General features: G+C 41.0%; 3 protein-coding genes and 1 non-coding gene across 14 annotated transcripts in view; 1 reads left to right on the forward strand and 3 right to left on the reverse strand.

The window, feature by feature from the left end:
- Positions 1 to 10710, reverse strand: part of mark2b (MAP/microtubule affinity-regulating kinase 2b) — an 89380-nt gene extending 78670 nt beyond the window's left edge. For all 11 annotated transcript variants that reach the window (XM_034164795.1, XM_034164794.1, XM_034164786.1 and 8 more), the window contains exon 1: positions 9528 to 10710. In XM_034164795.1, coding sequence (XP_034020686.1) covers positions 9528 to 9578 — 51 coding nt within the window. In that variant the 5' untranslated portion in view covers positions 9579 to 10710. The remainder of the gene's footprint in view (positions 1 to 9527) is intronic.
- Positions 10711 to 14886: 4176 nt separating this feature from the next.
- trnak-cuu lies at positions 14887 to 14959 on the reverse strand. Its single transcript has one exon. It is a non-coding gene; the product is annotated as a tRNA-Lys (tRNA).
- Positions 14960 to 15967: 1008 nt separating this feature from the next.
- krcp (kelch repeat-containing protein) lies at positions 15968 to 22499 on the reverse strand. The gene is given in 13 exon segments (XM_034164802.1): positions 15968 to 16607; positions 16610 to 16642; positions 16728 to 16825; positions 17441 to 17495; positions 17606 to 17700; positions 17781 to 17977; positions 18056 to 18243; positions 18547 to 18678; positions 20176 to 20274; positions 20419 to 20647; positions 20858 to 20939; positions 21046 to 21207; positions 22230 to 22499. Coding segments are annotated over 13 exon segments (1635 nt in total). The 5' UTR covers positions 22292 to 22499; the 3' UTR covers positions 15968 to 16404.
- Positions 22500 to 22994: 495 nt separating this feature from the next.
- cct7 (chaperonin containing TCP1, subunit 7 (eta)) lies at positions 22995 to 27288 on the forward strand. The gene is made up of 12 exons (XM_034164801.1): positions 22995 to 23064; positions 23829 to 23912; positions 24522 to 24591; positions 24671 to 24777; positions 24863 to 25041; positions 25160 to 25331; positions 25416 to 25580; positions 25666 to 25854; positions 25946 to 26043; positions 26130 to 26262; positions 26345 to 26551; positions 26631 to 27288. The coding sequence occupies exons 1-12, from the start codon at positions 23059 to 23061 to the stop codon at positions 26859 to 26861; spliced, it is 1641 nt and encodes a 546-aa protein (XP_034020692.1). The 5' UTR covers positions 22995 to 23058; the 3' UTR covers positions 26862 to 27288.
- Positions 27289 to 27434: the final 146 nt, after the last annotated feature.

Raw genomic sequence — 27434 nt, forward strand, 5'->3', positions numbered from 1 at the left:
TAATTTGTGGCCCATGGGCCACGTTTGGACCGGTCTGTATGTTGAAATGCTCTACAGGGGGGTCTGAAGCCAAACTTTCAAGAAAACATTTGTACAAGTACACCCTGTGATCTGCCAGTGATGACCAAGGGGATTTTGACAATATTAAACTTTGCCTTCACGTAAATACGCTGCTTGCACCCATGCAGATGACAGCAGGAAAATTAGGATACAGTGAAACTTAGTGATCCTGGACTTTGGGTATTTTTAAAATATGTTTAAGAGATTTTTCTGTGTAATATACCTACTCATTGATAAAAGTGCTCATTAAAGCAATAATTAAAGCAGACTAATGAGCACATCACTTAACTGTGGTATCGAGAACCGGCTCTTTTCGGGTATTGTTAAGAAATGATTCGATCCACCGACATCAATAGCCTTTTTGCTTAATGATTCCCTTATCATTCCTTCAGAGCAGCCGTTGTTTTTGAGAGTGTTTCTTGAGAAAATTATTACTTCGCTACATTGACTGCAGACTCCGCAGACGCTCTAATCAACCACTTCTGCAGCGCGACTTCACTTTGAAGCTTGAACCAATGAAGTACTGCTTCAATGGTTCTGTGATTCACTGCTCTTCAGAAGCAGCAAGTCCGCTTCTTAACCACTCTCAAAGCCATTAAAATGTGTCAATCGTGAGTTACTTTTGCGCAGATTCAAGTCACTAACTGGGACTCTTGTCTTGTTGCAGTCAAGAAATAAGAATCGCCCTCCGTTCCGTTCACACAGCTCCAAATGCTCCGTGGCTCTCTGCCAAGTCCCATTGGAGTCCGGTCGCAATTAATAACTTCAAAGTGAATCGCCACTTTAAATAAAATGACACCTCTTTCCAAACGTTGGAATACAGACAAGAAACTACAATCGAGTAAAACGTTTTTTTCCTCCAAAAATGAGACGTCCTGCGTTATTATTTAGATTGATGGTGACGTGCAGCACAGCCGGCTGCAAGAAGTCAGCTCAGAGATACGGAGTGAGATTCATGCCAATAGTGTCTGAAAGGAAATGCTTTTGACAAAAACTACAGATTTTGTTTATTTCCATTGATGTCCAGAGATCAAGGATCCACCATGTAGAGTTTATTTATGTCCAGGGTTTAAAGATCCAGTGACCAATTTCATATTTATTTACGTTAAGACTCAATAAAATTTTGTTGACAGAAAACCTGAAAAGCCTACTTTTAGTACACAGAAAATTCACGAGAGGTGTTGATAAGGGAATCTATAAGGAATCGGACCAATAAGCGGAATCAATAATGATAAAATCTTAGCAATACCCATGCCTACTTATATAAGGGAATACCTGACAGAAATTAACAGATTAAATCCATTGGACGTTAGTACAGGGAAGATACATCTTGCTGGGATAGTGCATAACTACCCAAACAATAAGAACAGTGACAAAAGAACTGAAAAGAAAGACCAGTATTTCAAGCTGTATCAGTCTTTTTATAAGAACATGTCTCAATAAACAGAGTGAACACTGTAAAACAGGAAATCACAGAGTCGAGTGATAGTCAGGAAGTGAACAAAATGGAGATCAATTAACCTACAGCAACCACTTTAACAATAAATAATTCAACATTTCAGACAATATGCCATAAAATCAACATGCACAACTTAGTCGCTTTTATACATCTGATGAACATAGTTTATCAATCCATTTATGTCATTAAGGACACAGGTAAGAGATCTTGGACTCATGTCCCACTGAAAAAAAAAGTGAATTCAAACTGAAAGAAGTCCTACAATACCAACAATTCACAACAAGGACGTTGCAATACTCAACTCTTACCAGTCAACACAGATAACAGTAAAGGCTGTCCCCTCTGATCAATGAGACAGGAGGATCTGATCAGACAGCGACTGGTGCTTGCTGGTGCTTGAAAAGTTTAGAGTCACAGCGCTTGCTTCATTCATGGCAGCGTTTACCACAGCCATCAGCATTCTGTTTGCGATTAAAATGACCCACCAAGATAAAAACAGAGGTGGAAAACTCCGGCTTCAGAAAGTAACAGTCCAACCACATATTTGTTCCATCTTCCTAAGAAACCAGTTGACTGTAATTAGTTCAACTCTTCAGGCAGGTGGATGAGGTAATTATTGAGATCACCTATTTTAGGTGCACAGATGGATGCAATACATGGTCGGACTTTTACTTTCTGAAGCCGGAGTTTTCTACCTCTGGGTAAAAATAAAATAAAGTTAAATTATCGCGTATGCCAGAGTTTTTAATACTGTGGGCATGTGCAGGCTAAATCGTCGAGGTGTGACACGGCGTTTACTTGCTATGTCTTGTACAATTGTGTTTGCGTCATGTTCAGCTGTATTAGTGAAGTTGTCAACTTACTTTGAAGGGTTTTATTGTGCAATGTTCTTCCTGGGGTAAAACGGGGGGGATACCCCCATCATGCCATGGGTAAAAAAAAGGAAGTCTCATCAGCTTGTTCTGATGACATTTTTTGTTTCATAAACATTTTCATGAGCTTGAGGGGAAAATGTTATATATTCAATTAAATAATCAACAAGAAAAATGAAGATTAAAATCACTTGCTTTATTTGCTAAATTTGTATTTTTTTTAGCAGAGATGTATCTGTGCTTCACTCCCCTCCAGGTGGAAAGGGAGAGCTTTGCCCTTTCCTGCACTGAGCACAAAGTACATTCTCATGCGATTGCAAGTCATTATTGTCATTTATGTATATTAAAGAACTTTTGCGTGAAGGTTGCACTAAATTTCATGAAAACTAATTTAAAACTTTATTCTTTAAAGTGAAACACATCATAGATTTGTGGTGTCATGCGGCTGCAAGAAAAAAAACAAAAAAAAAACAGAGAGGTAGCAGCAGTGATCTGAACACTTCTCATACAGGCACGATACGTGTCCCATTACATTGCCAGATATTTATATTTATTTATTATCTGCATACAGAGCCGCAAAATTTTGCAATGCGAGTTACACTTCAACAGCCCACTGAGAATTAGAACAATTTTAATGATGATCAGTTGGGGTGCAGATATCTAAATCAAATAAAACTTTTAGGTGGAGGTGGATGATGTATTTTTAACAGTACGTTCGACTGATGTCAGGGCTGATCCGCGCATCTTTACTCTGTTACAATATCAAATACTCTGGAAATAATCTATTTTGTTCCTCGTATTATTTTGAGGCCTTCTGATGAAGTTGAGAGTACACAGGAGAAAATGTAATGTCAGTCGCTCAATCTTTTATTCACACATTAATGCCAAAACTAATAACAACAACAGAGTGCACAGAGCTTTGTAGCTAGAGATGGAACCGATCTGACCCCAGAAGTAATTCACAAATCGAAAAATACCGATCCAACCTGCGACATTTTCCGATACCGGAGAAGAGCCACCGAGAACCCTCTCAACTACTGTTGTTTGCTCTCTGTTTACTGTGGAGCGGGAGGAGGAGAGGGGAAGGTTTTCTAAAGCTGGGCTGTTTGAGAGAGCTCTATTCCGCAGTGTTCCAGCTGCGGTTAGCGGCAAGTTTCTGCCTGGCTCTCGGCTTCAAATTGTCTGTTTGCCGAGCATGGATTTTCTGAAACATTAACTGAATTGTTGGTGAAAACGTGTGCTAAAAAGTTAGCCGCTTCACTGTCCCGAGGCTGTAAAGCTCCAGTTCACTGTGCAGCCGAGGAGGAGCTGAACAGAGATTCCGTCCACTAAAAGGGGAAAAGTCTCCATTAAAATCCTGTGTGTGAGCATCGCTGATGATATTTATTTTACAGTTGAAAGGAATCTGTTTCCCAAAAGTTATAAGTCTGCGCAGCACTTAAATAGCGAGAGAGGAAGAAAAAGAGCGAGAGACAGACATTTAAAAGAACACCATGGTATTAGCTGTACTGCAGAATCCACATCATGGCAACATAACAGAGATTTCAAAAACACTAACTAACCACAGCCTTGCTCCATACAGCCCGTGTTTGTGTACATGTCATCCATGACCTTTTGCCGACAAACCCAGTCTGAATGCCAGTCGCGGTTCCAAAATTTTCTTCCACATTACCCTAACTACATCCTGCGAGATGTGCAACAGCTCACTCAGACAACACTACAGCAAGCCGACAGCCATCTTTGTCTTTCATAAGGTTGAAATTTTACATCATCCTCTCAATTCAACAAATGTGTGTACAGAAATTCTCCTCCCACGAGAAACATTCCGACCTGTATACTCAGGTTTGTATGACATGGCATATGCATCTTAAGTGTGAATATTAACTCCTGTCGGGTCAGTCAAACATGGACAAAATTAAGTCGGTCTGCACTTCATGTAAGAGACCCACATGGTCAGTGGGACAGAGATAGAGAGACGCCCCTCTCATGGGAGTGTGGGTGTGGCGAGCAGCTGCATCGTCCATTTGAAGCAACAGGCACAGAAGTAAGTTATTTTATGAACAAATTAAAGATTTCCATTTCAAGAAAGCACTGATTCTTATGGCATTTCCTTATTGCAATTATTCAAATGTCAAACATTTAAACAGCACCACTACTATTTAAGTGAGATTCATCATCTGCACACGATTATCAAGTCAAGTCTGAGAGCATGCACTGGTACAACGCTTCACCGCATCCATGACACAATGGAACTGCCATGGGTCCTTAGGTGGAAACTATCAGAGCACAAAGCAGGAAAATGGATCAATTTGTCTGCAATCCTGAAGATGAAGATTAATGTTGCAAGTGTCTGTTATACATCTACCATCTGAACATGCCAGTGTCCTTTCTGAACTTAATTACAGGTAAGGATGTTGTCATGTGAAAGTATGTTTGGTTAAAAATGTTTGGCTACACCTTTCTACATACACAAGGTATGGAAACAATGACTGTAAAACACGCTCGCATGTCCACGGGTACACACCAAACGGTATGAACAGTTAACATCCGCCATGCAATTTTATTTGCACAAACAAGGAAGAAAGCAGATAAATCCTTGAACTTTTGAGCCCACACCATCATGAGATTTCCTGATTGGCTGGAAAAAACAGATGTGCTCTTACCTTATCTTATACTTTACACAAGGAGGATTAACATGTGATGTTCGGACTCCTTGTCTTTGTTTCGACAGCATGTTTGGTCATTGTTTTTCCTTATTGTGCTATTGTTACTGTAAGGCTTTGCATGCAAGTTCTTCTTGAATACTTCAGATTATCAGCACTGACAACAACATTATTAAGGCTTACATCAAACTTTTGGCTTGCTGCTACACAAAGATCACCATTATGCTACACTGTGAATTTAAACAAATTTTCTTTAAAAAAAAAATATACATAAATGATGGAAAGCCCATTGCTTCACATTCCAAGTAAATCAAAGCAATGGCTGTGTTTTCCTCTGAGAAAGATTAATACATACTATAAACATACAATTATTAACCCTCTAGAGTCCAGGGTATAATTGGGTGTTTTTGACTACTTTTGGTTTCACCTTCATACTTTACCTTAAAAAATGGTTTACTTTGCCTTGTTTGGTGTCATTTTTTAGCACAACCTCACCTGTGTGACTTTACAGTTTTTCTTTCATTCTGACATACTATATTAAAGTGAACCGAAATTCACACAAAAACAAAACAAAAAACAAAACACAAAATCCAAATAGAAAAAGTGTTTTGTTTTGTTTTTTTTACTGTGAAAACCATAAACATGTTTAACATTTTTATAACTTATAAATATAAATAATTTGTAAATTTCAAAAATGTGCACAAATGTAGCAAACAAAGTTATATACAACTATTTACATTGAAACGCAGGAAATGCTTAAGCTGTTGTTTTTGGGGGTTTTTTTGTATAACTATTTACAAAACAATAAGATGCCAAACAAATTATTTGTGCCACTTAGAAAAACAAATTCCTGTCCAAAACAAGACCTCTGTCCTGTGTTGGACATGTCACAGGCCTGACACTGTCATTCCTCCTGTTATTCACCTAGAGGCAGCATTGACACCCCAGTTTCATCTTTGGAGGCTTGTTTTTTTGTTTCCTAACAATATCCCCACAGGCTGTTAATCAATCAATCCACATGAGGTGACTGTAAAATGAGCAGGTGTGCGCTCTGATTTCTCTAGTTTATGTTTCTTCTTGTGCAGCGCTGCAGGCCTGTGCGCTGATTTCTCTTCTAGTTTATCATTCTTCCTGTGTCTGCGGAGCTGCAGCCGGCGTTTGCGCGCACGAACAGTCCTTGAGTGGACGTGCAGATGTCCTCCGTGAGGAGTATACTGGTTGAGGACATGTCCTGTCTCTGGCAATCAGCCTGTGAGCAGGACCTATGGACTTTATTTAACACAATCGTGACAGAACTTGAGAAGGTGAGGAGCTGCAGCCAGACTGTAATGAGCAGTTTTTTTAGAGCTCTATGTCCTCTGTTGTTATAGTTTTACTGCATTGTGTACACAGTATAAACACTTCAACAACAATCCTGTGTGATTTATAACTCGGCAACAATGGAGCACAGCAGAAATCATAAATTGGCATTGGGTAACGCTATATTGTGTGGGTGTGGCATCCAGCCACGTTAAGTACCGTTAAGTTGCCTCAACTTGCGAGAAAAGTACTTTCTTTCCGAGTCCTGTGCTTAACGTAGAAAAAAAAAAAAAGAAACATGTTTAATTAAATTAAACATGTTTAATTTTTTGCGTCCTTTTCATGTCGCTCTTTACGTCCCTCACTGTATTGTGGTGTTCGGCTGCATCAACTCGGCACTAGATTACATCAACCAACCAGATCTGGATCGATCACAATATGAAATGATCAAACTGTGGACAATTTGTGACAACACACATGCATTTCAATTTAAATAAAGACAAATGCATTATGTTTAGCAACTGTGACAAAAATATATATACCACTTTATTATTTGTCTATTCTTGCAATGTTAAAGAAAGCGATAACTACACACAGACTGAAAGCTTCACCTCAAGGCTTCTTCCTCATATAGCCATTAGCATTTTCAATGGTTTGATAAAAGATGCGTCCGTTTCTTTGTGAGGAATGCAGCACAAATGCCTGAGGGTCATACTGAACAACACATCTTGAAATTCAACATTTACAAGTGAGCATTTGAATAAGAACTTGAAAAGACTCAACAATAAAACTGGAAAGGCATACATATTCCTAATCTATCAGCAATAGCCTCAAACAAGATACCTGGGGTCTAATTTCTAACCTTACTATTGCTATTATACCAGAGTGTTTTTGCATTTACAATTATCACTGTATATATATAGTTCTTTCAGCTTCTCCCACCCTGGGTCGCCACAGCAGATCAAAGATGGATTTGCATACTGATTTGGCACAAGTTTTTTACGCTGGAATCCCTTCTTAATGCAACGCCACATTGCACAGGGAATGAACAGTGGTGGTCTTGAATTGGGAACCTTTTGATCTACAAAGTAGTAAAGTAACTGCTTGGCCACTGCACTGTCCGCAGTAGCTACTGTAGATAATTTATACAAACTATGGAACTGCCCATCCTGTTATCAAAATATGAGTATGTTTGTTTTATTATTTTCTATTTTGTAGTTGCATCATGTGTAGCCGCCAGTGGGGACATCTCGACAAACACAAGTTAACATTGAACACCAAATCAGCCAAGGTTGGGAGGACATAGAAAATTTCAAATTTAATTTCTTAATATACATCTACTGCTGCATTTAAGGCCTGCAACACATTCCAGAGAAAGTTGGGATAGGATCATTCTGGGCCACTGACAAGATTTAAAATAAATAAATACTTAAATGATGTTATTTCAAACAGTTGATGTCAATAGGTGATTGTATTCTTGATTTGGTCCAAAAGCAGTGTCCATGAATGTCAGAGTCTTTGTGGAGCAAACATGGGCGGAGGATCTCATTTGTCAACAAATGTTAGAGAAAATTATTGAAATCTTTCAAAACAATGTTCCTCAAAGAAAATTGGAAGGAATTTGCATATTTCACCCTGATAATGGATCATTAAATGATCCCAGAAGGAGGAATTTCAGTGTGTAAAGTGCAAGAGTGGAAGCCTAAACTGAGCACCTGTGGTCTGATCCCTCAGATGGAAATGCATCAAGAACCTTGGTCAATCGCCACAATATGCAGTTACATTCACAAATGCCACTTAAAATTTTACTGCACAAAAAAAAAAAAAAAAAAAAAGAAAGAAACTTTATGTTGATCTTGTCCAAAAGTGGCATCAACTTCTCTGGGTTCAGAGGCCTCTGGGTTGGACCGTTGCACAGTGGAAACATGTATTGTGGTCAGAAAAATCAGTATTGAGATCTTTTTTGGAAGAAATGAGTGCTGTGTGCTCCAGACTAAAGATGAGAAGGACCATCCAGACTTTTGCCAGCAACAAGTCCAAAAGCCAGGGCCTGTCATAGGGTTGTATCAGTGCCCTTGGCAAAGGTAATTTTCAATTTTGTGGTCGCAGCATTAATGCAGAAAAACACACCGACATAGAGCAACATATATTGTCTTCAAGATGATTTTTCAGGGACGTACATTTATTTTAAAATAAGACAATGCAAAATCACATTATTGCACACATAAAGGCAAGACTGTGGAAGAGGATACAGGTACTGGATTGATGTGCCTGCAGTCCTGACCTGTCCCCAAAAGAGGATATGTGGAAAATTTCACAACGAAAAATGTAACGATGACAACCCTGTACTGTTGTACACCTTAAAAGATTTTGGAAAAAAGAATGGAACAAAATATCACCTCAAAGAATTCATTGCTTGGTGTGCTCGATGCCAAAACACCTATATTACAACATTAGAAATTGGAAAATGTTTTAACATCACAACCCCTGCCCCAACCGACCCAACTTTTCTTATTTGAGGTTGTAAGTTTAATATGAAAGGACAAGCAATAATAATGTATTCTGATATTTTGTTGAAAATTCTGTTGTTGCTGTGTTAATGGAATGTGTTGCTATGTATGTCACTGCCGTTTTGGGTACTGGCATTCTTTCTCAAAAGTAAAAAAAAAAAAAACAAAAACAAAAAAAAACACCTTTTCCCCCAAATTCACTGCTCCCCATTATAATGCCTGGTTGACATGGGGTCAACACCCATTTTTTCTAACAATACGCTGTTGCCACTTATTATCAATGCGCCCATGACCATTATGCACTTGAGTGAAATAAGACAAACTTATTGATGTTCTGCTTTGCCATCTATAATCATAACCAATGGATGAATTTATGTGGAACTGCCCAACAAGGTTTTCTGTACTACAGCAGGTCAAAGTGATGAACAGTCGAGTAGGAGGATATGCCCTAACACACAGACTAAACAGAAACCTATATTTGTTCTCTGCTAGCAATGGGAAATCCATTGTGAGTGGGTAGGCAATGTGGTGAATCACTGCTGGGTGGCAAAGACAGAAAAAGGGAGGAAAAGTGGCAAAGAATCAGACTGTAGAAAGCCAAAAAAAGGCCTAAAAGACAATCAAAAGTGTGTTAAGAGTTTGGAAGCTCAAAGCTGAATCTTACCTGTCCAGCTGAGTTTTCAATGACTTGCACCAGTGGGGGTCTTGTTGACATTTTTCAAAAAAAAAAAGGAAGGGGAAGAGCAATGGGGGGAAAAGCAGCAATTCTTCAGTGTCTATTGTGCATTTAAGTTGTGCAGCTGACTGTCTTAGGAAAACGGTCCAGTGCTAGCCAGCTAGCAGCACCACAGCTAGCCCGTGAATCAACAAGTTGAATCCCACATCAGCGGCTGGCCGAGTTAGCAAGCTAGCTTCAAAACTAGCTAGCACCAAGCGCAGCTCCCATGTTTGTCAACAACCACGAAACAAGAGGAGGAAAAAGTGTAGCCTTTTGTCTGTGTCTAGGCGTGAGGACATTCAGTTCCAAATTAACACTGGTCAGTACCGAAGGTTGTCCAGCGTCGTTTTGCCGTTTGGGCCAGTCGGCTAGCACAGCTAGCTACAACAAAACTTGGCCAACGCTTGTTTTAAACGACGTGGTTAGCATGCGGAAAAAAATACATGAAACGAGATTTTTTTTTTTTCTTTCCCTTGTGTAATTTTGAAAAAAAAAAGAAGTCCTCCTTTGATAGTAATTAAAACCAGGTCTGAGGTCGACAAACTTTCAGGCCAAAACTTCTCCCCGGCGAGGTGTCGACCTTCCCGACTCGAACAAAACAATTCCTCCCGGCGAGATATCCAGAGTTTGAGAGTCCGAAAAAAAAGAGAAGAAACGTCGTGTGAAACTGGCACATAGCGGGCGAAAAATACTAATCACACAGGCTAGCTATCCGGCCGACGTTAGCCCATGCAGCAAGCTAATTCAGGGTTTCTCAGCGAAGCTAGCTTGGTTAGCTTCTCCTCCGGAGCGACCCAAAGACCCGAATATCCACGGAACCCACCGGTGCTCTTCCCCCTGTTGCGTGAGTGGAATAAGGTCGTCCACCAGCGCTGCACTGCAGTGTGGCGATAAACCAGTCCGTCCTGTCGGTACACCGACGGCTGCGACGTGTTTCACTGGCCGACCGGAGAAGGAATCATCAAGTCGTCAAATCCATGATCGCTGAACTGTGGCTTTTCTTCAGGGGAGGTGCGATGTGTGGGGGAGACACGGAGAGAGACGGAGAGACGAGGAGCTGCACCCGAATCCTGGCTGAATTTGCGCACGATCCAGCCCCGATACCGGAACAAGCTCACGGCAACATGGCTGCTTTTGCACCACACCGACTGAGGGAGGGAGGGAGGGGGAGTTCGTGCCGCCTTCGGTTCGGCTCGGCTCTTTCCGATGTTATGACTTCTCACCTCCGATTTCAATTAAATTTAATGGAGAGGCAAAGCTTTTTACTAAGGAGCGGTTGATTAGGTTTTGAGCCGGATGCTGATCTGTTTTTAATGGATATTTTTATAATCTCGCCCAGTTGATTGCTGGGCTGTGGAAGTCAAAGCGTGCACCTGTCCACAGGCGGCAGAAGGAAATGTCATGGGGAGGGCTTTCTTTGGAGATTTCTCCACAGCCTTTTTTTCCATTCTGTGTTAAATAGTGCCTGAAGCCTTATTTTGCTATTTTGTAATTTTTAATTTAAGCATTTGTTCATGTAGATTTGCATTAGCATTGACTTGATGGTTTAAAGGGATTTCCGCAAAACCTCCTCAATATTATCAAAAGAAAGAGCCCTTCGGTACCTCAGGGTTGAGGACTCCAACAGCTGGAGAAGGCCAAGGCCATGCCCACACTTCACCTGGCAGCAGACAGGTGGTTACTTTCGAGAGGTGGGGATGGATTGGTTGTCTACCTGAGTGGTTGCCATCCAGGACACATGGTGGTTTTGTGATGTCATGGATGTGCCAATGTGCAACACCAGCACATGATCCCAGGCTTAAGTTGAAAGTAATAATTAGCTAGTGAGATTGACATTATACAGACCTGGGTTCCATGCCTGGCCATGCTGCCATCCTGTGTTCTTGTTGAACAAGACCCTTAATCTGTGTTGTTCCAGTCCACCCAGATGTTAACAGGTGCTGGCCTTGGCTAAAAAAGTAAGTTGTGAGGATAAGCACGGGCACCAATGGACCTCAGGGTCTGTCTAAGAATTTAACAAAAGATGATGGGTTAACTTCCTGGTTGTTGTGAAATTGAGTTCTTTAAGAAAGTTGAAGGTGACAGTCTCTGGTCAACTGTTAGATCCCCCAAAGGTAGATGTGGATCTATGCAGGAACTCCAGAGTGTTCAGTGGCAAGGATAGACAGACTTAAGTGCCATCAGACAGGAGCAAGGCTATGAAAAACCATAAGCGTGAACAATATTGGAAGATGAAGTATTGTAAAGAGAAAAGCAGAGTGTTCCAAGCATGGATACTTGGGGTACCCCTGTGGGTAAAGACTACCTTTCCCCCACCCTTCCCCACCCAAGACATTTTGTAGTATGACACAAACTGCCAAAGAACAATGTTGCTATTTCTAGGAAATGTGGTGATGAATTTATCACGTCTCCAGCTGGACTAAGTCCATAAAAAGTACCAGCAGGATGCATGAGTGCACCCAGTGCAATAAATGACATCTATGACAAGCAACAAGTCAAATTTAGAGGAGAAAAAGAACTTTAACTTAAAAAAAAAAAATTGTGTTGTCAGAAGCTATACCAACATGAGATAAAAGCATAATTTTGTCTGGATGAATTGTGAGTCGGTTCAAAATCACAGCTGTACAAAGTGTCACATGTGTTCATGCTCTCTTTAGGTGCGATCGTGAGATGCTGACAGCTGGTACAGACATTTTCAAGTTACTTAGCAACAACAGTCATGCAGTGACAAACCTCGGAGCACTGCCGCTGGAAGTGACAGAGTCTGAGGATATTAATAAATCTCTGGAAAAATCACATCCCTGATAATGGAAGAGTGTGTTCTCTGGTGTTCACTTTTAGAGACAACAAATCCACCTGCAGATGATGTGATTTATCAGCAACAGGTAACAAGTTGAAGACCTTCTGACTTCACTGCCAGCAAGCACACTATTCAAGAGCTGACATCAGTGATTAAAATTCCATTTTGTTGCTGGGGAAAATGTGCTGTAGTGCGCCACCTGCAGGACATTCCAGAGCAATTTTTGGTTTGGAAATTTAATTCTTGCAGTGAAAATGGAATTGAGTGACCGCTCCAAACTAATGCTCACCCTGCTGAAAGTCAGCTGGAGATACTTCACAAGCAAGTCAATGATCAGGCTGCTTCAGGCCATAAGAGTCCAAGATTACCAAACCCGACGGAAAGCCATCAAGCAGACAACTGTATTTTATTTAACCAGGTTATTCCCATTGAGATCGAGATCTCTTTTACAAGGGAGACATTGACAATTATGAAGTTTCTAATTCGCCTGCATGTCAGGAAGCCAGAGCACCCAGTAGTGCAGCAGATAACAGAATATTTACAGAGGAATCCTTCAAATGGTGATACAAACACCAAATTTGGCAAAAGTACACCTTAGATATGACTCTTTTGAAAAAACTGACGGGCCACTTGAATTTTCAATAAGCGGCCATGTAGGGGTCAATTGAAGAATTATATAGGGGTCAAAATCAAAAATGCCCCAATCATATTGAAAATTATACCACATTATTTGTCTGATTGTAAAGATTCCAAAAAGGTATAGTTTGGATATCTATGACTGATTTCTATAGAGTTATGGGGTAAAAACAACAAGAATAGTGACAAAGTTCAGTTTCAGTTTGTGCAGGGGTCAAAAGTTACAGTTGCTCCAATTTTGTTCAAAGGTGATGCAAATTATTGGTTGAGTTAAATAGGGTTTTAAAAAGGAATAGTTTGCACTATGTGGCATGCTTAGTTATCATGTTACAGGGTAACATACGTATGTCACGTCATAGAATCCAGTGGACGTCAACATTGCTCTACCTTTACCTTGCAGACCAAGCATTCAACACAGTCAAAACTATTTCATTTATTAATCCAAGTAGCTCAATCAACAATTTGCACCATTTTTCCTAAAATTGGAGCAACTTTAACCTTTGACCCCTGTACAAACTAAAATTGACCTATGTCACCATACTTAAGGTTTTTACCCCATAACTAAATAACATTCAGTCATAGATAGTCCAGACTATACCTTTTTGGAATATTTATGATCAGACAAATAATGTGGTATAGTTTTCAATATGATTGGAGCATTTTTATATTTTTACCCTGTGTAATTCTTCAATTGACCCCTACGTGGCTACCTATTGAAAATTCAAGTGGCCCATCAGTTCTTTCAAAAGAGTAATGTTGAAGGAGAATTTGTGCTGGATTTGGTGCTTGTATCACCATGTGAAGTTTTGTTTCAGTTATTTGCTGCACTACAGAGGGAATGACATAAACACAGGGAGAACAAGCAAACTCCACACAGAAAAGCCACAGGTGGGAATCGACCCCATGACCTTCTTGCTGTGAGGCAACAGTGCTAACCACTAAGTCACCATGCTGCCCGCCAACACAGCCAAGCAGGAACACATGAACTTGTCAATGAATATGCCTTGGACTTCATGGACATAATTGACATAATTCATTAAGAAATAAACACGACAAATGTGTCCGGAGAGGCTGATGAGGGAAGCCACCAAGACATGATGATTTTATGTATTATTAATTTCATTTTGACAGACGTTCTCCAAGTAATTTCACACTATCTGCCATTTAAATGTCATCTATCATATATTGTATGCCTTGTTTCTGATTTTTATTAGTTCTTTCCCCGCGGGGGACCAAAATGGAAATATGTTTTATGATTTCTTGTGTTGCCCTCTGTAATTGTAATTCAAACACTGGGACTCAAACCAGGAACCTTAGGAACAACATTTCTTATACCAATGTATATAACAGAGAAGATTTTAAAATAAATGATCCAATAATCTCCAGTAACAATAATAACCTTTTCAAAACATAATGAACACTCCCATGTTTTGCAGTGGTGGGACTCGAACGTTGTTATCACATTTCCTTACATAATAAATAAGCTTAAAAAAGTCATGATTGTTGTCCTACTGTTACAAAGCAGGATCACTACCGTGTGTATTATGTTCTCACAAACACCGTCATAAATCAGTGTTAATTTAAAGGTTGGTGGTTCGAGCCCACCCAGGGACACGCTTTCTGATCCTCTAATACACGATTTCTTGTTCATTTCGTCATAATTTTACTTTTCTGCTCTGAATGAAGTCTTTCATTATGTTCATGTCGAGCATTTAGCCAAGTGGCTAAATGTTTGTCAACATCAGCACCCTGCTAATGAACGATTTACTTATTCAGTCAAGTCTTTCCACTACATTTACGAGCATTTTTTAAATGTATGTAATTTTATGATTGCAGTTGCATAAAAATATAAAACTAAGAAAATGCTATCGCCCAACGTGGGGCTCGAACCCACGACCCTGAGATTAAGAGTCTCATGCTCTACCGACTGAGCTAGCCGGGCAGTTAGCATTACATGCCATTAATAAAATTTAAAAAGAAGCTTCCCAGCGTGACTATTGCCGAATGATTAAAAAAAGCAGAATGATAGTGTTTTTTCTTTAAAATTAAACATGCGCTTTGCGTTTGGAGAAAAATAAGTTTACCACAATATAAACTAATATCGTCTTACCGTAATGAAGTTAGCACACTGTAATTTGAAGTGTTTTGAGGGCGTTTTGGCCTTGGACGTCGAGGACCCCCCCACCCCCAGCTACTTACTCAAGACACATTTACCGTTTATATTTAACAACTGTTACAAGTTAAACCCAAGACATATTCAATGACTTAGAAAAGATCATGTATCCATTTTTTGACGTGTATATATATATATATATATATATATATATATATATTATTATTATTATTTTTTTTTTATTTCAGTATCACTATATCCACATGCACACCTAAGGACAGTTTAAAGTTTCCAGTCCACCGAACCTGCATGTCTTTGCGTATGCATACATCAATTTCTCAACTGTCCAGCAGGGAGCAGTGTTCACCAAGTGGCAGTGCAGAATGTGTCTTCTTTGCCATTTTGACTCGAACTATGTTCAAAACAGTTCTTTCAAATATTTCAAAGCTGTGTTTCAAGCTAGTTATCACTAATCTGCAGTACAGAAAAAAGGTTTTGGCACCATCCCAAGCCGCACATTCTATCTAATCTTGAATTCCACTTTTATTTTCTGTTCTGCTACATATTTCAGCCATAATGCAATATCTTCATTTTCAAAATATTTTGCAAGATATTTTTTTTTTGATGCAACTACCTGTTGTTGCATTGATGCAGATGTTTTCTGAGTTTTCTGGCATTGTCTTAATTTCAAAGTGTTGTAGCCCCTACTGGCCACTACAGACTAAACCAGCTCTAATAATTCTACAAATGGAAAAGATTACAAATTAAGTAGGTGTTAGTGAGTGTGTTATAGAAGTGAACATCACTTCAACAATGCACAATGTGAAAATAGTTTATTGAATTAAAATCGGAAGCCTTAATTTGGATAACAGGAGCCAAGTGCACATGCAAAACAATAAAAGAGTAAATTTAGATTTTTAAACCAAAAGACATACAACAGTTCAGAGGTGGTTTTACAAAAGCAACAAAATGAATGGACAAGGTAACAATTCCACCAACCACTTTCTTTGATTGTGGGATGGTATAATATTAAGGTTATTTGCAACTTTGCTGCTCTGTAACCAGGAAATTAAAACTTAAGAAAAGTAATAGTTTTGTTTTCATCCTGCCATCCATTATAGGGACTTTTTCGAAAGCACTCAAAGTTTGCATTCAAATGCTCAAACTGTACACATTCCAAAAAGGGTGAGAAGACATTTTAAATCCAGACACAACAAAAACAGGTGAAAAACAAAAGCAGATAAATTATAGAGGGGGGAGGGATGGTTCACCTGCTAAACAAAACTCAGCAGCTCCTCCACAGCGACACACATCACGTCTGAGTAAAAGTTGCCTTCGTTGTCTCCGCCTCCAAACACCAGCAGAGTTGTGGTAACAGAGGTTGCATCCATATCTGTGTCCTCCTCCTCCTCTGAGAAGCGACTGTGATGGGTGATTTCCATGGTGATAATGGAGTGTCCTGCAATGGGCACGGAAAGCTTGGGTGTTTCACCTCTGTCCAGCAGTTTGTCCCTGAACCGGCAGAAACCACATCAATATCGCAAAGCTGTCGAAAACAAAGCGGCTTAAACCCGCTGCTTTTTGAGCTGCGGCTCACCTGTGTCAAAGATGAAGGTGTCGCTGAGAGCGTTGTTTCCATTGTAACCACCATAAATGAGGAACTTTGTGTCTGAGAGCACAGCACTGCCATGCCAGCTGTATGAAACATACACGTCGATTACTTCATGCGCAGCAGAAATGTACCTCCAAGCATGTATTTAAGGAAAAATAAAAACCACAACAAGCATTCAATTCAAAGAAAATAACTGGATTTGCACCAAAATGAAATTGAGCATTTCCCAGTTAAGCTACATTTAGTAATCCACTTGGTGTCGACACTAAAGTGAATCCAGGCAAAATCATTCTATGGTGCAAAAAACAGTTTTGTGAGCCACTTGAATTGCCTAATAATACCACATCAAGATTGAAGCATCTGCTATCAAGCCTCCTTGAGTTGTGGCAGTTGGAATTTTGGATGTAAATGAACTTAATTGTATGTGCCACCAATCGATATACATTGATTTTGAATATAAAGTCTTTATCACAAAGCATTGTTGCGTCATGGATGAAATAACAAATGCACAGTCAGCCAATATTCTGTGTACAATCCTGGCAGAAGATAAAAAAGACCCAGAAATGTTCAAGCAAAAATTATTTTAAAATTCCAAACATCTGCATCTTTTTTTGTCTGAAATTCCTGATAATTGGTGCTTTGGACAGCCACAGACCAAAACATTACCTCCTTGTGGGAGGTTGAGTAGATGTTTGTACCTGCGAGGAGACGGGGGTTTTCCCGTTGTTTTCACTTCTGAGAACTCCATCAGGCCTAATGAAGACAAAAACAGCTTAAGCTGAGTTATGCATTCATCAATGCACCTTTAGACATCTGTGCAGTTGCATGTGCACGCACGGACGGACGGACATATATCCACACACCGAGGTCTAACATATACATGTCGTTGTAGCAGACCGGAGTGTCCCATCCGCCAAACACATAGATCTTCCTTTCCTGTATCACAGATGCCGAATGCCTGAAAGCAAAATGAAGAAATTGTGTTTGACTGCATGTGAGAGACAGAAATAAAGACAAAGAGAAATCAGGATAATGTACCCTGAGCGAGGGGATGGCTTGTTGCCCGTAACAATGGGTTGGTACCAAATGGATTGGTGGGGATCGAAGATATACAGGGAGTCACTGCAGCCATCGGGCTCCGGGTTTGGACGAGGGAACACTCCTCCCAGCATGAACAGTTCCCCTCTGAACATACTGCAGCTGTGGTAGGCCAACGGGGGGACTTTACCCTGAGCCTGAAAGAGACCAGGAGTTAAAAAAAAAAAGGGTGGGTTGGGGTGGGACAATGACAGAAAGTAACAAAATGTACAAACCTCCACCATGGTCCATTTCCAGCTCTGGGTGTCCAGGATATGGACATCATTGAACCACTTCTTGTTCTTTGAGCCACCAAACACAAAGATCCTTTTGGAGTCTGGATCGTAGACAGCCGTGTGTCCGATTCTGGCTTCAGGGGTCGGACCCTCTGCCAGCGTCTCTGCTGTGACCCAGGACATGTCTTCTGTTGGACAAACAAAAGAACGCATGACGTGTCACAAATCAATGACCAAAGAACAATATTAAGAGGAACCAGATTTTTCTTCCGTCTTTCTTTCTGTGTAGGCTCTCAGTTGTCCAGGTGGTTTCCATAGTAGAGAAGCTTGAATCTTCGACTGGACTGGGTTGCTTGACGCGAGGATGTTTCGCTTCAAATCAAACAAAATGTCCTCGCGTCAAGCAACCCAGTCCAGTCGAAGATTCAAGCTTCTCTACCTTCGTCTTTCTTAAGTTTAAACCTGCGTCCCCCCCTCAGTAACTGACTGACCTGTGCAGAGCTTCCACATGGGATCCTTGCAGAACTGCATCCTGGTCCCCTGTCCTCCCATCAGAATTGCTGTCTGAGCATCAATGGGACACAGCGTTTGACCCCAGCGACCCGAAGGGGCGTGCACAGGAGCTGCAGGAAGATCGTAGATTTATTCACCCACTTTAGCAGACGGCACACGATGTGTCATTAAACGCTTCATGAAGCAGATGATCCACATTAGAGGCGCTGTTGCTCCAAGTCAACACAGTCAGTTTTACAGTTTGATGACAAGATGATGCTTGGAATGTCACCTTTCTGACAGAAAACTAACACTCAACTACATGGATAATAATAATTTTAATAATTTCTCCCAAAAAATGCCAAATTTTAGTTGCAGCAATTTTAAATATTTAACCGATTTATTACATTTTCACTGTCCGGCAGAAAAAAATTGCACATTTATTGTATTGTTCAAAGTGGGATTAATTTTTTTGACATTTTGGAGTTCATCTTTTTGGTCCAGTATTGATTTATTAGAACACAAACACCATCACAGGCTAACGGGCTACATACTGCAACCGTACGGGGCAGCTATAAAACAGAGTAAACCACTTTTTGTCATCACTGAACAGGAAGAAATGTCATTAAAAGTGCCTGGCATCATGATCCTACGGCAGTAAATGTGCATGTTTATGTCAGTAAACAAAGAAAAAATAAACTTTTAAATTGCTGTATTATGCAGAAGATGAAAGTAATGAGACAGAAGATGCTCTTCTGTATTCCTCAGTTCACACACACACACTCATCTTCAACCACTTATCAACGATCAGGTCATGGCGGGCTGGAGCCTCTCCCAGCAGTCATAGTGCAGGAGGTGGGGTCCACCCTGGACAGGATGCCAGTCTGTCGCAGGGCCACATGTCAACAAACAAACACATTCACACGCCTGCGCACACCTACAAACAATTTAAAGCTTCCAATCCACACACTTTGGAAGTGGGAGGAAGCCGGCGCACCCAGAGGGAACCCACGCAAACACGGGGAGAACATACAAACTCCACACAGAAGGCCAAATCTGGGGAATTGATCCCATGACCTTCTCGCTGTGAGGCAACAGTGCTAACCACTATGCCGATGTGTTGCCGTGTTCCTCAATTATTACTGTTAATATGATGCTAGCAATTTGTTTTCTTTTAAAAAGGTGCATTTTTAAGCTTCTTTCATATATTTTATACATGAAAAAATTAATTGTAAAAATAACCATCACTTTACCTACAAATGTAAATAACAGCGATCGTTTTTGCAGTCCAAACTTTGTTCCAACCTCATGTTGTCAAATTCAAAGAAGGTCTAAGCTCTCCCACAAATGGTGATTTTTCCCAGTTTAGAAACATTTATGTTCTGATTAAATATGGGCTATAACAGGTATATTTGCTCAGTATGGAATTCTTCAGAATGAAGTATGTTAAAGAATGTTAACGGTAACCCGAAAACTGCACCCTACAAAAACTAAGAAGGTCGCCTCAAAAGTCTATCTGTAGATCATCAAATTTTTAAACTCACACATGAGACGGACAAACACCCACCACCAAAAACAAACAAACAAAAACAGTGAATATGATTTGTAATGTGTCCAGGCTGACTCACGCTTATCACACTGTGTGGGCCTCTTGGTCTTCCTGCCCACCACCCTAGCCTCGCCATGTGAAGATGTCCTTCCCACAATCCTTTGCACCTCCCCATTAGCTGTCAAAATTACATTTGACAAAAACAAACAGCAAATACGCCTTTTGTTGCTCATGTTGTGTCTCGAACACCAATTATCATAAAAAACTCTTCCCCAACACTTTGTCACATTTGTTTGTTTGAACACAACCTGTTTATTCTCACCTGCTCCCTTCGTCTTTGCCTCATCTTCTTCAACAAACAGCCTCTGGTTTCCTTTTGGTTCTCCTTTGACCTTTCGCACAGATTTGGTCTTTACCACCTTGCCGTTGGGACACACGTTCTCTTCCTCACCTTTTATCGATGTCTTCCCTTTGTCAGGCTCTTCCTCAAATAATCGGTCTCGCTTTCGCTTGCTGTTGAGCTTGCAGACTGAAAGAGGAGCCACGGTGTCCTGAGACAGCAAACGCAACTCTGGTGAGTACCATCAACAATTGCAGAGTGATAGAGCCCCACTGAATTACCAACCTGGATGGGTTGGGCATTAAAAAAAAGCTTTTCAAATGCATGACATGAATGGAGCTACAACGTTAGACACAAGCACCTCCCAGAAGAAAGTGGGGTGTAATAAACACGGGAGAGGTGTATTATGTTTGATATTTACGAGGTTTCCTCCCTCCAGAGCGACAGTCAGTGTGATGTTTTTCGTCCATGACTCCTCTTCCCACTGCTCCCAACACAGGCACCTCGAGGACACAAACATAACATTTCATGAAAAATGCTAATACACATATTTATTTACAAGCTGCATCCATTTATCAAGCAAACACGTGTAACGTTCAATCAACGTACTTATTGTAAGGCGTGAGTTTGCCCATGGTGATGGGTATCCGCTCAGCATCACAGAGCTCAACGTTGACACACACCCTGTTACCCCAAGGCCCATGGCTAAACACCACCACCTGGCAGGAAGTCCAAGGAACTGCAACAGAGACCTTGTGCGATCCGTAGGCACTTAAAAATTAAAATAAAGAAAGAATGTAAGAATATCACCTGACACAAGAATGATAAGGGTTGCAAATAAAATTTCTTTAATGCTTTTAAAAGGCAACATATCATATCAAAATAAAATTACTTTGAGAGCAGTAATTAAACACTTTTTAAAAAGTAACCAGAATACTTGAATTTAAAGCTCAGAACCTATAGGGTTCGGTAGTGCATGAAATGTTTGTAGTAGCATTTGTTTGAAGTAGCACTATTGTAATTAAAATAAAGTGTGCCATACGACTACCATTACACAGTTTGCGTACGGAATCACATCAATAGAACGACCTTACATTTAAAAGATTCCAAGATGGAAAACTGTTGTGTGTAGTATCTACACTAAGAATTTTTTGTACCATTTGAGTTTTTCAAGCCTGAAATGTTACCTCAACTCAAAACCATTAGCAGCAAGTTAGTGCTAGCACAGCAGATGATACTACCAGATTTATTAAATCATACTCAAACTCACCTGATTCCACCAGATACGGCTTTATGAAATCACACGTGCAGCAGTTTCAGATTGCACAGCGGCATTTGTAGCGCATTTGTTTACTTTATTTGGACATTTCCCTGTGATTTTTCTACTTCTGCTATGGGGGAGTATTCTACATAGTTATATATATATTTAATGTAGTGAAATACATTCCTTCATCTTCACAGGATTATTTATTGGATAAATCAATCAAAAAGCATGTTATTAATTAGATTCTATTTAACTCACTTGACAGACATAGCTTTTATTAAAGTGAAAGTTTGTCTGCAGCCGGGTTGATTGACAAGTGAGGCTGTGTGCGGCCCGCGGGCCTCCATTTGTACACCCCCAGTCGTAGCTGTTTAAACACAGTACGAAACAAAAAAAAAAAATTACATTTTATAACAACAGGACCGCTAACTGAGTGCCAATCGTACTCTGTAAACAAAGTGTTCGTAATCATGCTCCAGTGTTTTGAGGTTTGTGTCAAAAAGTCGTGGACATTGACGGTTTGACTTACGACAGGAGCTTCTGAGGCGGGCTGCTCACGTCAAAAACCGCATAAACCCCAAAAGAATCCATCTCTGCCTTTCACAACAATAAAGACTATTATCATCCAAGCAGACCCTTTTATCTTACTTTGTGTTCAGTTCATTCTATTTTAAATGATAAAATAATATCGTCTCATTGTCGCCCGCCGCCTGAAATTTCGCGCGAGCCTCGGCAAAATATTGCCAGCGAATGTTTTGTTTGTCAGAGTGTCCCTCAGGGTGGAGTGTACGTTGTTCAATACAGAGGAAAACAAGTGCTCCGCGCAAACGGCGCATCCTGTGAAATAAATCGAGTACCACACACAGACAGACTGCCGTCCAATCAGAGATCCGCATTCAGTTGCGCGTCAGACAAAGACGACAGGCTGCATTCAAGAACACTCAACCGCTCTCTGTGATCAATTATTTGCGAAGAATACGTGTGTCGTGAACTCGAACTGTATTTTTTGGGTGACACAGTCAGGAAAACCTTTTCATGAATTCCATGCACAACTAATATAATATCCACTGACATTTTTAATTGCTGTTTCCTTCCGTTGTTTTCAATAGTTTTAAATTGGCATATATCATTTAAACAAAAAATGAAATCACTTTCATTTAATTATGGCATATTAAATTTGCTCGTAATATAAACAAAAATAAAAATGTAAATTGTATTTAATAGTATGTGCGCACTACGAAAATGATATTCGCACAGCGTTTGAAACCGTTGATAAAATGTGCCTTGAATGGCCCTCCATTTCGAAAAGCATTGTGGGATTTGGATGCCAGTGGTAGCTTCTCGAACGAACTGCAAAGATGATGGTGAGTGAGTTTCCTTTCATGCTCCTGTATCAAATTTACAATCCTTGTCCATCGTCATGTTTGATAACAAGCAATTACATCTGGACAGACCGTGAATTAGAGGACTTGGTGTCGGCATTTTTGGGGCGCAGCTATTTCGAGAAATTGATGGAGGAGACGGTTTATTGTTTAAAATGTTAGCATCGCCCAAAATTAATGGGCGTAATTCGGTTCTGCTAACTCCCGCTGTTGATGATACGAGTATTGTAAAATAGTCATTCTGCGGATTGATCTGGTATTAACCCACAGTATTTGTTTGTTCTCTGTCTGGCAGTGTAATTTTCATGAGTTCTGTTTTGATTCTAAGCTTTGGTTACAAAAAGCTGACATTAGCTGCCGGTTAGCTTGGAATTACTGCTGTGGTGCTTCGTAGAAACTCGAAAAGCTAAACAGACGCAGTGAATGAGCACCCATACTTACTCACGTATGTATAAAAAGTGTAATCGGGGCATCGAAAATGGGTTTTGTTGACGCAAATTCGCATTTTGCTCGGATCTCTCACATTTCCCATGGCTACGAACGCCTCACATAGTCTTGGTGGCTGTGATGCGTTCAAGGTAAGTGCGTGCTGAATGAACGTTATAACGGTGCTGCTTATCCTGTTTTCTAATGTGAAATCCACGTCAAGATAGTGTATTTGGTATTTAAAGTGAAAAATTGATTGTTCATTTTATTGTACCTCTTTTCTGTTTTTGCTCATTGTGCGCTATTTCTGCTCTCTCCAGCCCACACCTGTTATCTTGCTGAAGGAGGGGACGGACACGTCTCAGGGCATCCCACAGCTCATCAGTAACATCAATGCCTGCCAGGTCAGGTGGAACAAAATGCTTCTTTCTTTGGTTGTCACATAACAGGGTGGTTTAAATGTATTTACAAATAACTTGACTAATCCCAGAGATATGGAAAATGTAATTGGATTGATTCATATCTTGTGTAACTCTGAAATCAGCTACAAGTTATTTATTTTTTCTTACTGCAAGATAATATTAGAAATGTATCTTTAAACAGTTTGCCAGGACTGCCGGCCTAATTTTCTATCAATCGACCAATCGCCAGCTGAGATGATTGGTCGATAGATAGAAAATTAGACAGACAGTCCTGGCTTCCATGGTAGCAATGACACATTTCAGCAAGTGGATCTCCCACTCCGTTTGCAGGTCTGTGGAAAAGGCACAGGCATAGCTCAAAGTCAGGGGAACACAAAAATGTTTTGTGTGGTATAACAGTTACAGTATTCTAAATCATAAAAGAAGAAAAAACTGTTTATTTTACAAAACAACATTTTTCCTTCCAGTTCTTGGGTGTTGATTTGTGCTTCGACCCAGATGCTTCTGAGCTGAACCTGCCAGTGCATCAAACTCACAACTCTTGTATGCATGAGAGGTGTACCAATGATGTTTTGTTTTTTTCCTCTCCAGGTGATTGCCGAGGCTGTCAGGACCACTCTGGGCCCCAGAGGAATGGACAAACTGTTGGTGGACAGCAGAGGTGAGACAAGAGGACCAGAATTGGAGGACAGATTATGGGAATTATGAATGTTCCAAATCACATAAATGGGTGTTTTCAGGTAAGGCCACAATCTCCAATGATGGAGCCACAATACTGAAGCTCCTGGATGTGGTCCACCCTGCAGCCAAGACACTGGTGGACATCGCTCGTTCCCAGGATGCTGAGGTTGGGAAAATTTTGGCAGGTGTACAGTCTTTGGTTTTCGATTCTAAAGCTTCACATTTATAACATTCTTCTTCAAAACTTTCAGGTTGGAGATGGCACCACCTCCGTCACTCTCCTGGCTGCTGAGTTCATGAAGCAGTTGAAGCCATACGTGGAGGAGGGTCTCCATCCTCAGACGATCATCAGAGCGTTCCGCACAGCTACGGGACTCGCCATCAGCAAAATCAAGGAGATCTCAGTCTCTGTTAAAAAAGATGACAAGCAGTGAGTGGTCACGCTTTCACCACTTGCACGACAGTCGCAGCCAATGACCTCACATGTTGTGTAGAGTCCTTCAGCTGTGTGTAGATGTTTTATATGCATTTTTTCCTGTTGTCTTAAGAGAGCAGAGGCAGCTGCTGGAGAAATGTGCAGCCACGGCTCTGAATTCCAAGCTAATTGCCAGTCAGAAAGAATTCTTCTCCATGATGGTGGTGGATGCTGTCATGTCTCTGGATGAGCTGCTGTCTTTGAAGATGATTGGCATCAAGAAGGTCCAGGGAGGAGCACTTGAGGTTGGTACCGTTTCCAGTTCCTCATAACTTGGTCAGTTTTCCTCAGCTGGACAGTTTTTATTTATTTTGTAATAAATCATTCAGGATTCCCAGTTGGTGTCTGGAGTTGCGTTCAAGAAAACCTTCTCCTATGCCGGTTTTGAGATGCAGCCTAAACGTTACAAGAACCCAAAGATTGCCCTGCTCAACGTGGAGCTGGAGCTAAAGGCTGAGAAGGATAATGCCGAGGTCCGCGTCAAATCAGTGGAGGTATGGAGGCCACAACGCAAAGACGCGTCAGTTGTGTGTTAAATACCCATCCACCCGTTTCACTTCACCTGTACCTTCTCTGCAGGACTACCAGGCCATCGTGGACGCAGAATGGAACATTCTGTACGACAAGCTGGAGAAGATCTACCAGTCTGGAGCCAAAGTGGTTTTGTCTAAACTGCCCATTGGTGATGTTGCCACGCAGTACTTCGCTGACAGGGACCTGTTCTGCGCGGGCAGGGTCCAGGAGGAGGATCTAAAGAGGACCATGATGGTAGGACTGTCAGAATGACTAGTACAGTCCACAATAAACCTTATTTCTGCACTGGTATTGAGGGGGGGAAAATATTTTCTGTGACCTCCAGGCCTGTGGAGGCTCCATCCAGACATCAGTCGGCGCCCTGACAGAGAATGTCCTTGGACAGTGTGAGCTGTTTGAGGAGGTCCAGGTTGGAGGAGAGAGGTAACTGAGGGACAGTGAGGATTTCACGTAACATGTTTCACATAAAATTGTGCTTCACCCCTGATGTCCATCGTGTCATCCTTCAGGTACAACTTCTTTAAGGGCTGTCCTAAAGCGAAGACGTGCACCATCATCCTGAGGGGTGGAGCCGAGCAGTTCACAGAGGAGACGGAGCGCTCGCTGCATGATGCCATCATGATTGTGCGCAGGGCCATCAAGGTCTGTTTAATAAAAAAATAAAAAAAATGAATAAAAAAGTAGCATTCTGTGTTTGTACATGCTGTTTTCTGCTCATGTCCAGAATGACTCCATTGTGGCGGGTGGAGGCGCCATAGAGATGGAGCTGTCCAAATACTTGAGGGATTATTCCAGGACTATCCCCGGCAAACAGCAGCTCCTGATCGGAGCGTACGCCAAGGCACTGGAGGTCATTCCCAGGCAGCTGTGCGATAACGCTGGCTTCGATGCCACAAACATCCTGAACAAACTGCGTGCAAAACACGCACAGGTACGGTGGTGGGACTTTTGTGGTACTGGTAGAGATTAGTGCAACACACTTGCTAACTAGCAAATTCATCTCACTGCAGGGCGGGATGTGGTACGGCGTGGACATCAACAATGAGGACATCGCTGACAACTTCGCTGCCTGCGTCTGGGAGCCGTCGATCGTGAGGATCAACGCCTTGACGGCAGCGTCAGAGGCAGCCTGTCTGATCCTGTCGGTCGATGAGACCATCAAGAACCCACGTAGCTCTATGGACGCACCTCCAGGGGGTGTCGGCAGGGGCAGAGGTCGTGGGAGGCCACATGCTCACTAGATGCAAGGAGAAAAAAACAAAGCACCGCTTGAAGTCTGGAATTAAAATCCCATTGCAGGTAGAGCTGGAGTCAAAGTGTTGGATGCAGGAAAGGATGTGTGTGGAACAACTAGCAGTTTGACAAAAGAGTCATTGGACTTAAAGACATCTGGCATTTCATGAGTACTTTGTTGTCTTGGTAACGTCATACTCTTCTATTGCAACTTTTTTTTCCCTTCAATCACTAAAACAACCCAAGAAAGCAGGCCAGTTCCTGTTTGTGTCGAACTCCTCCTGTGAGCCTTGGCAGTGGTTAATGTGGTCACATGACACACTGTGGATGGTGGAAATGTCAAAGCACTGATTGTATCTGATCTGTTCACTTGTTAGGCCTTGTTAAAGTATTTATTTGACCATTTTTGTCAATAAATTCACAACCGAGATCACACACTGCTGAGTGGTTTAACTGGATGCTATTTACATTTATTATGATAAATGTGGATAGAGTATTTTAAAATGCAGGAAAGAATATATATAACCGAGGATTTGCAGGTTATACATCTGGTAGTTCTATCTTCTCACCAGTAGATGGCA

The sequence above is a fragment of the Thalassophryne amazonica genome, chromosome 23 (genome assembly GCF_902500255.1).
Source record: "Thalassophryne amazonica chromosome 23, fThaAma1.1, whole genome shotgun sequence".
Classification (NCBI taxonomy): domain Eukaryota; kingdom Metazoa; phylum Chordata; class Actinopteri; order Batrachoidiformes; family Batrachoididae; genus Thalassophryne; species Thalassophryne amazonica.

Coding starts and splice junctions, on each gene's coding strand:
- cct7 (XM_034164801.1), top strand. Junction 25,332..25,415: donor TCCAGGGAGGAGCACTTGAG/GTTGGTACCGTT, acceptor TAAATCATTCAG/GATTCCCAGTTGGTGTCTGG. Junction 26,263..26,344: donor TTGTGCGCAGGGCCATCAAG/GTCTGTTTAATA, acceptor GCTCATGTCCAG/AATGACTCCATTGTGGCGGG.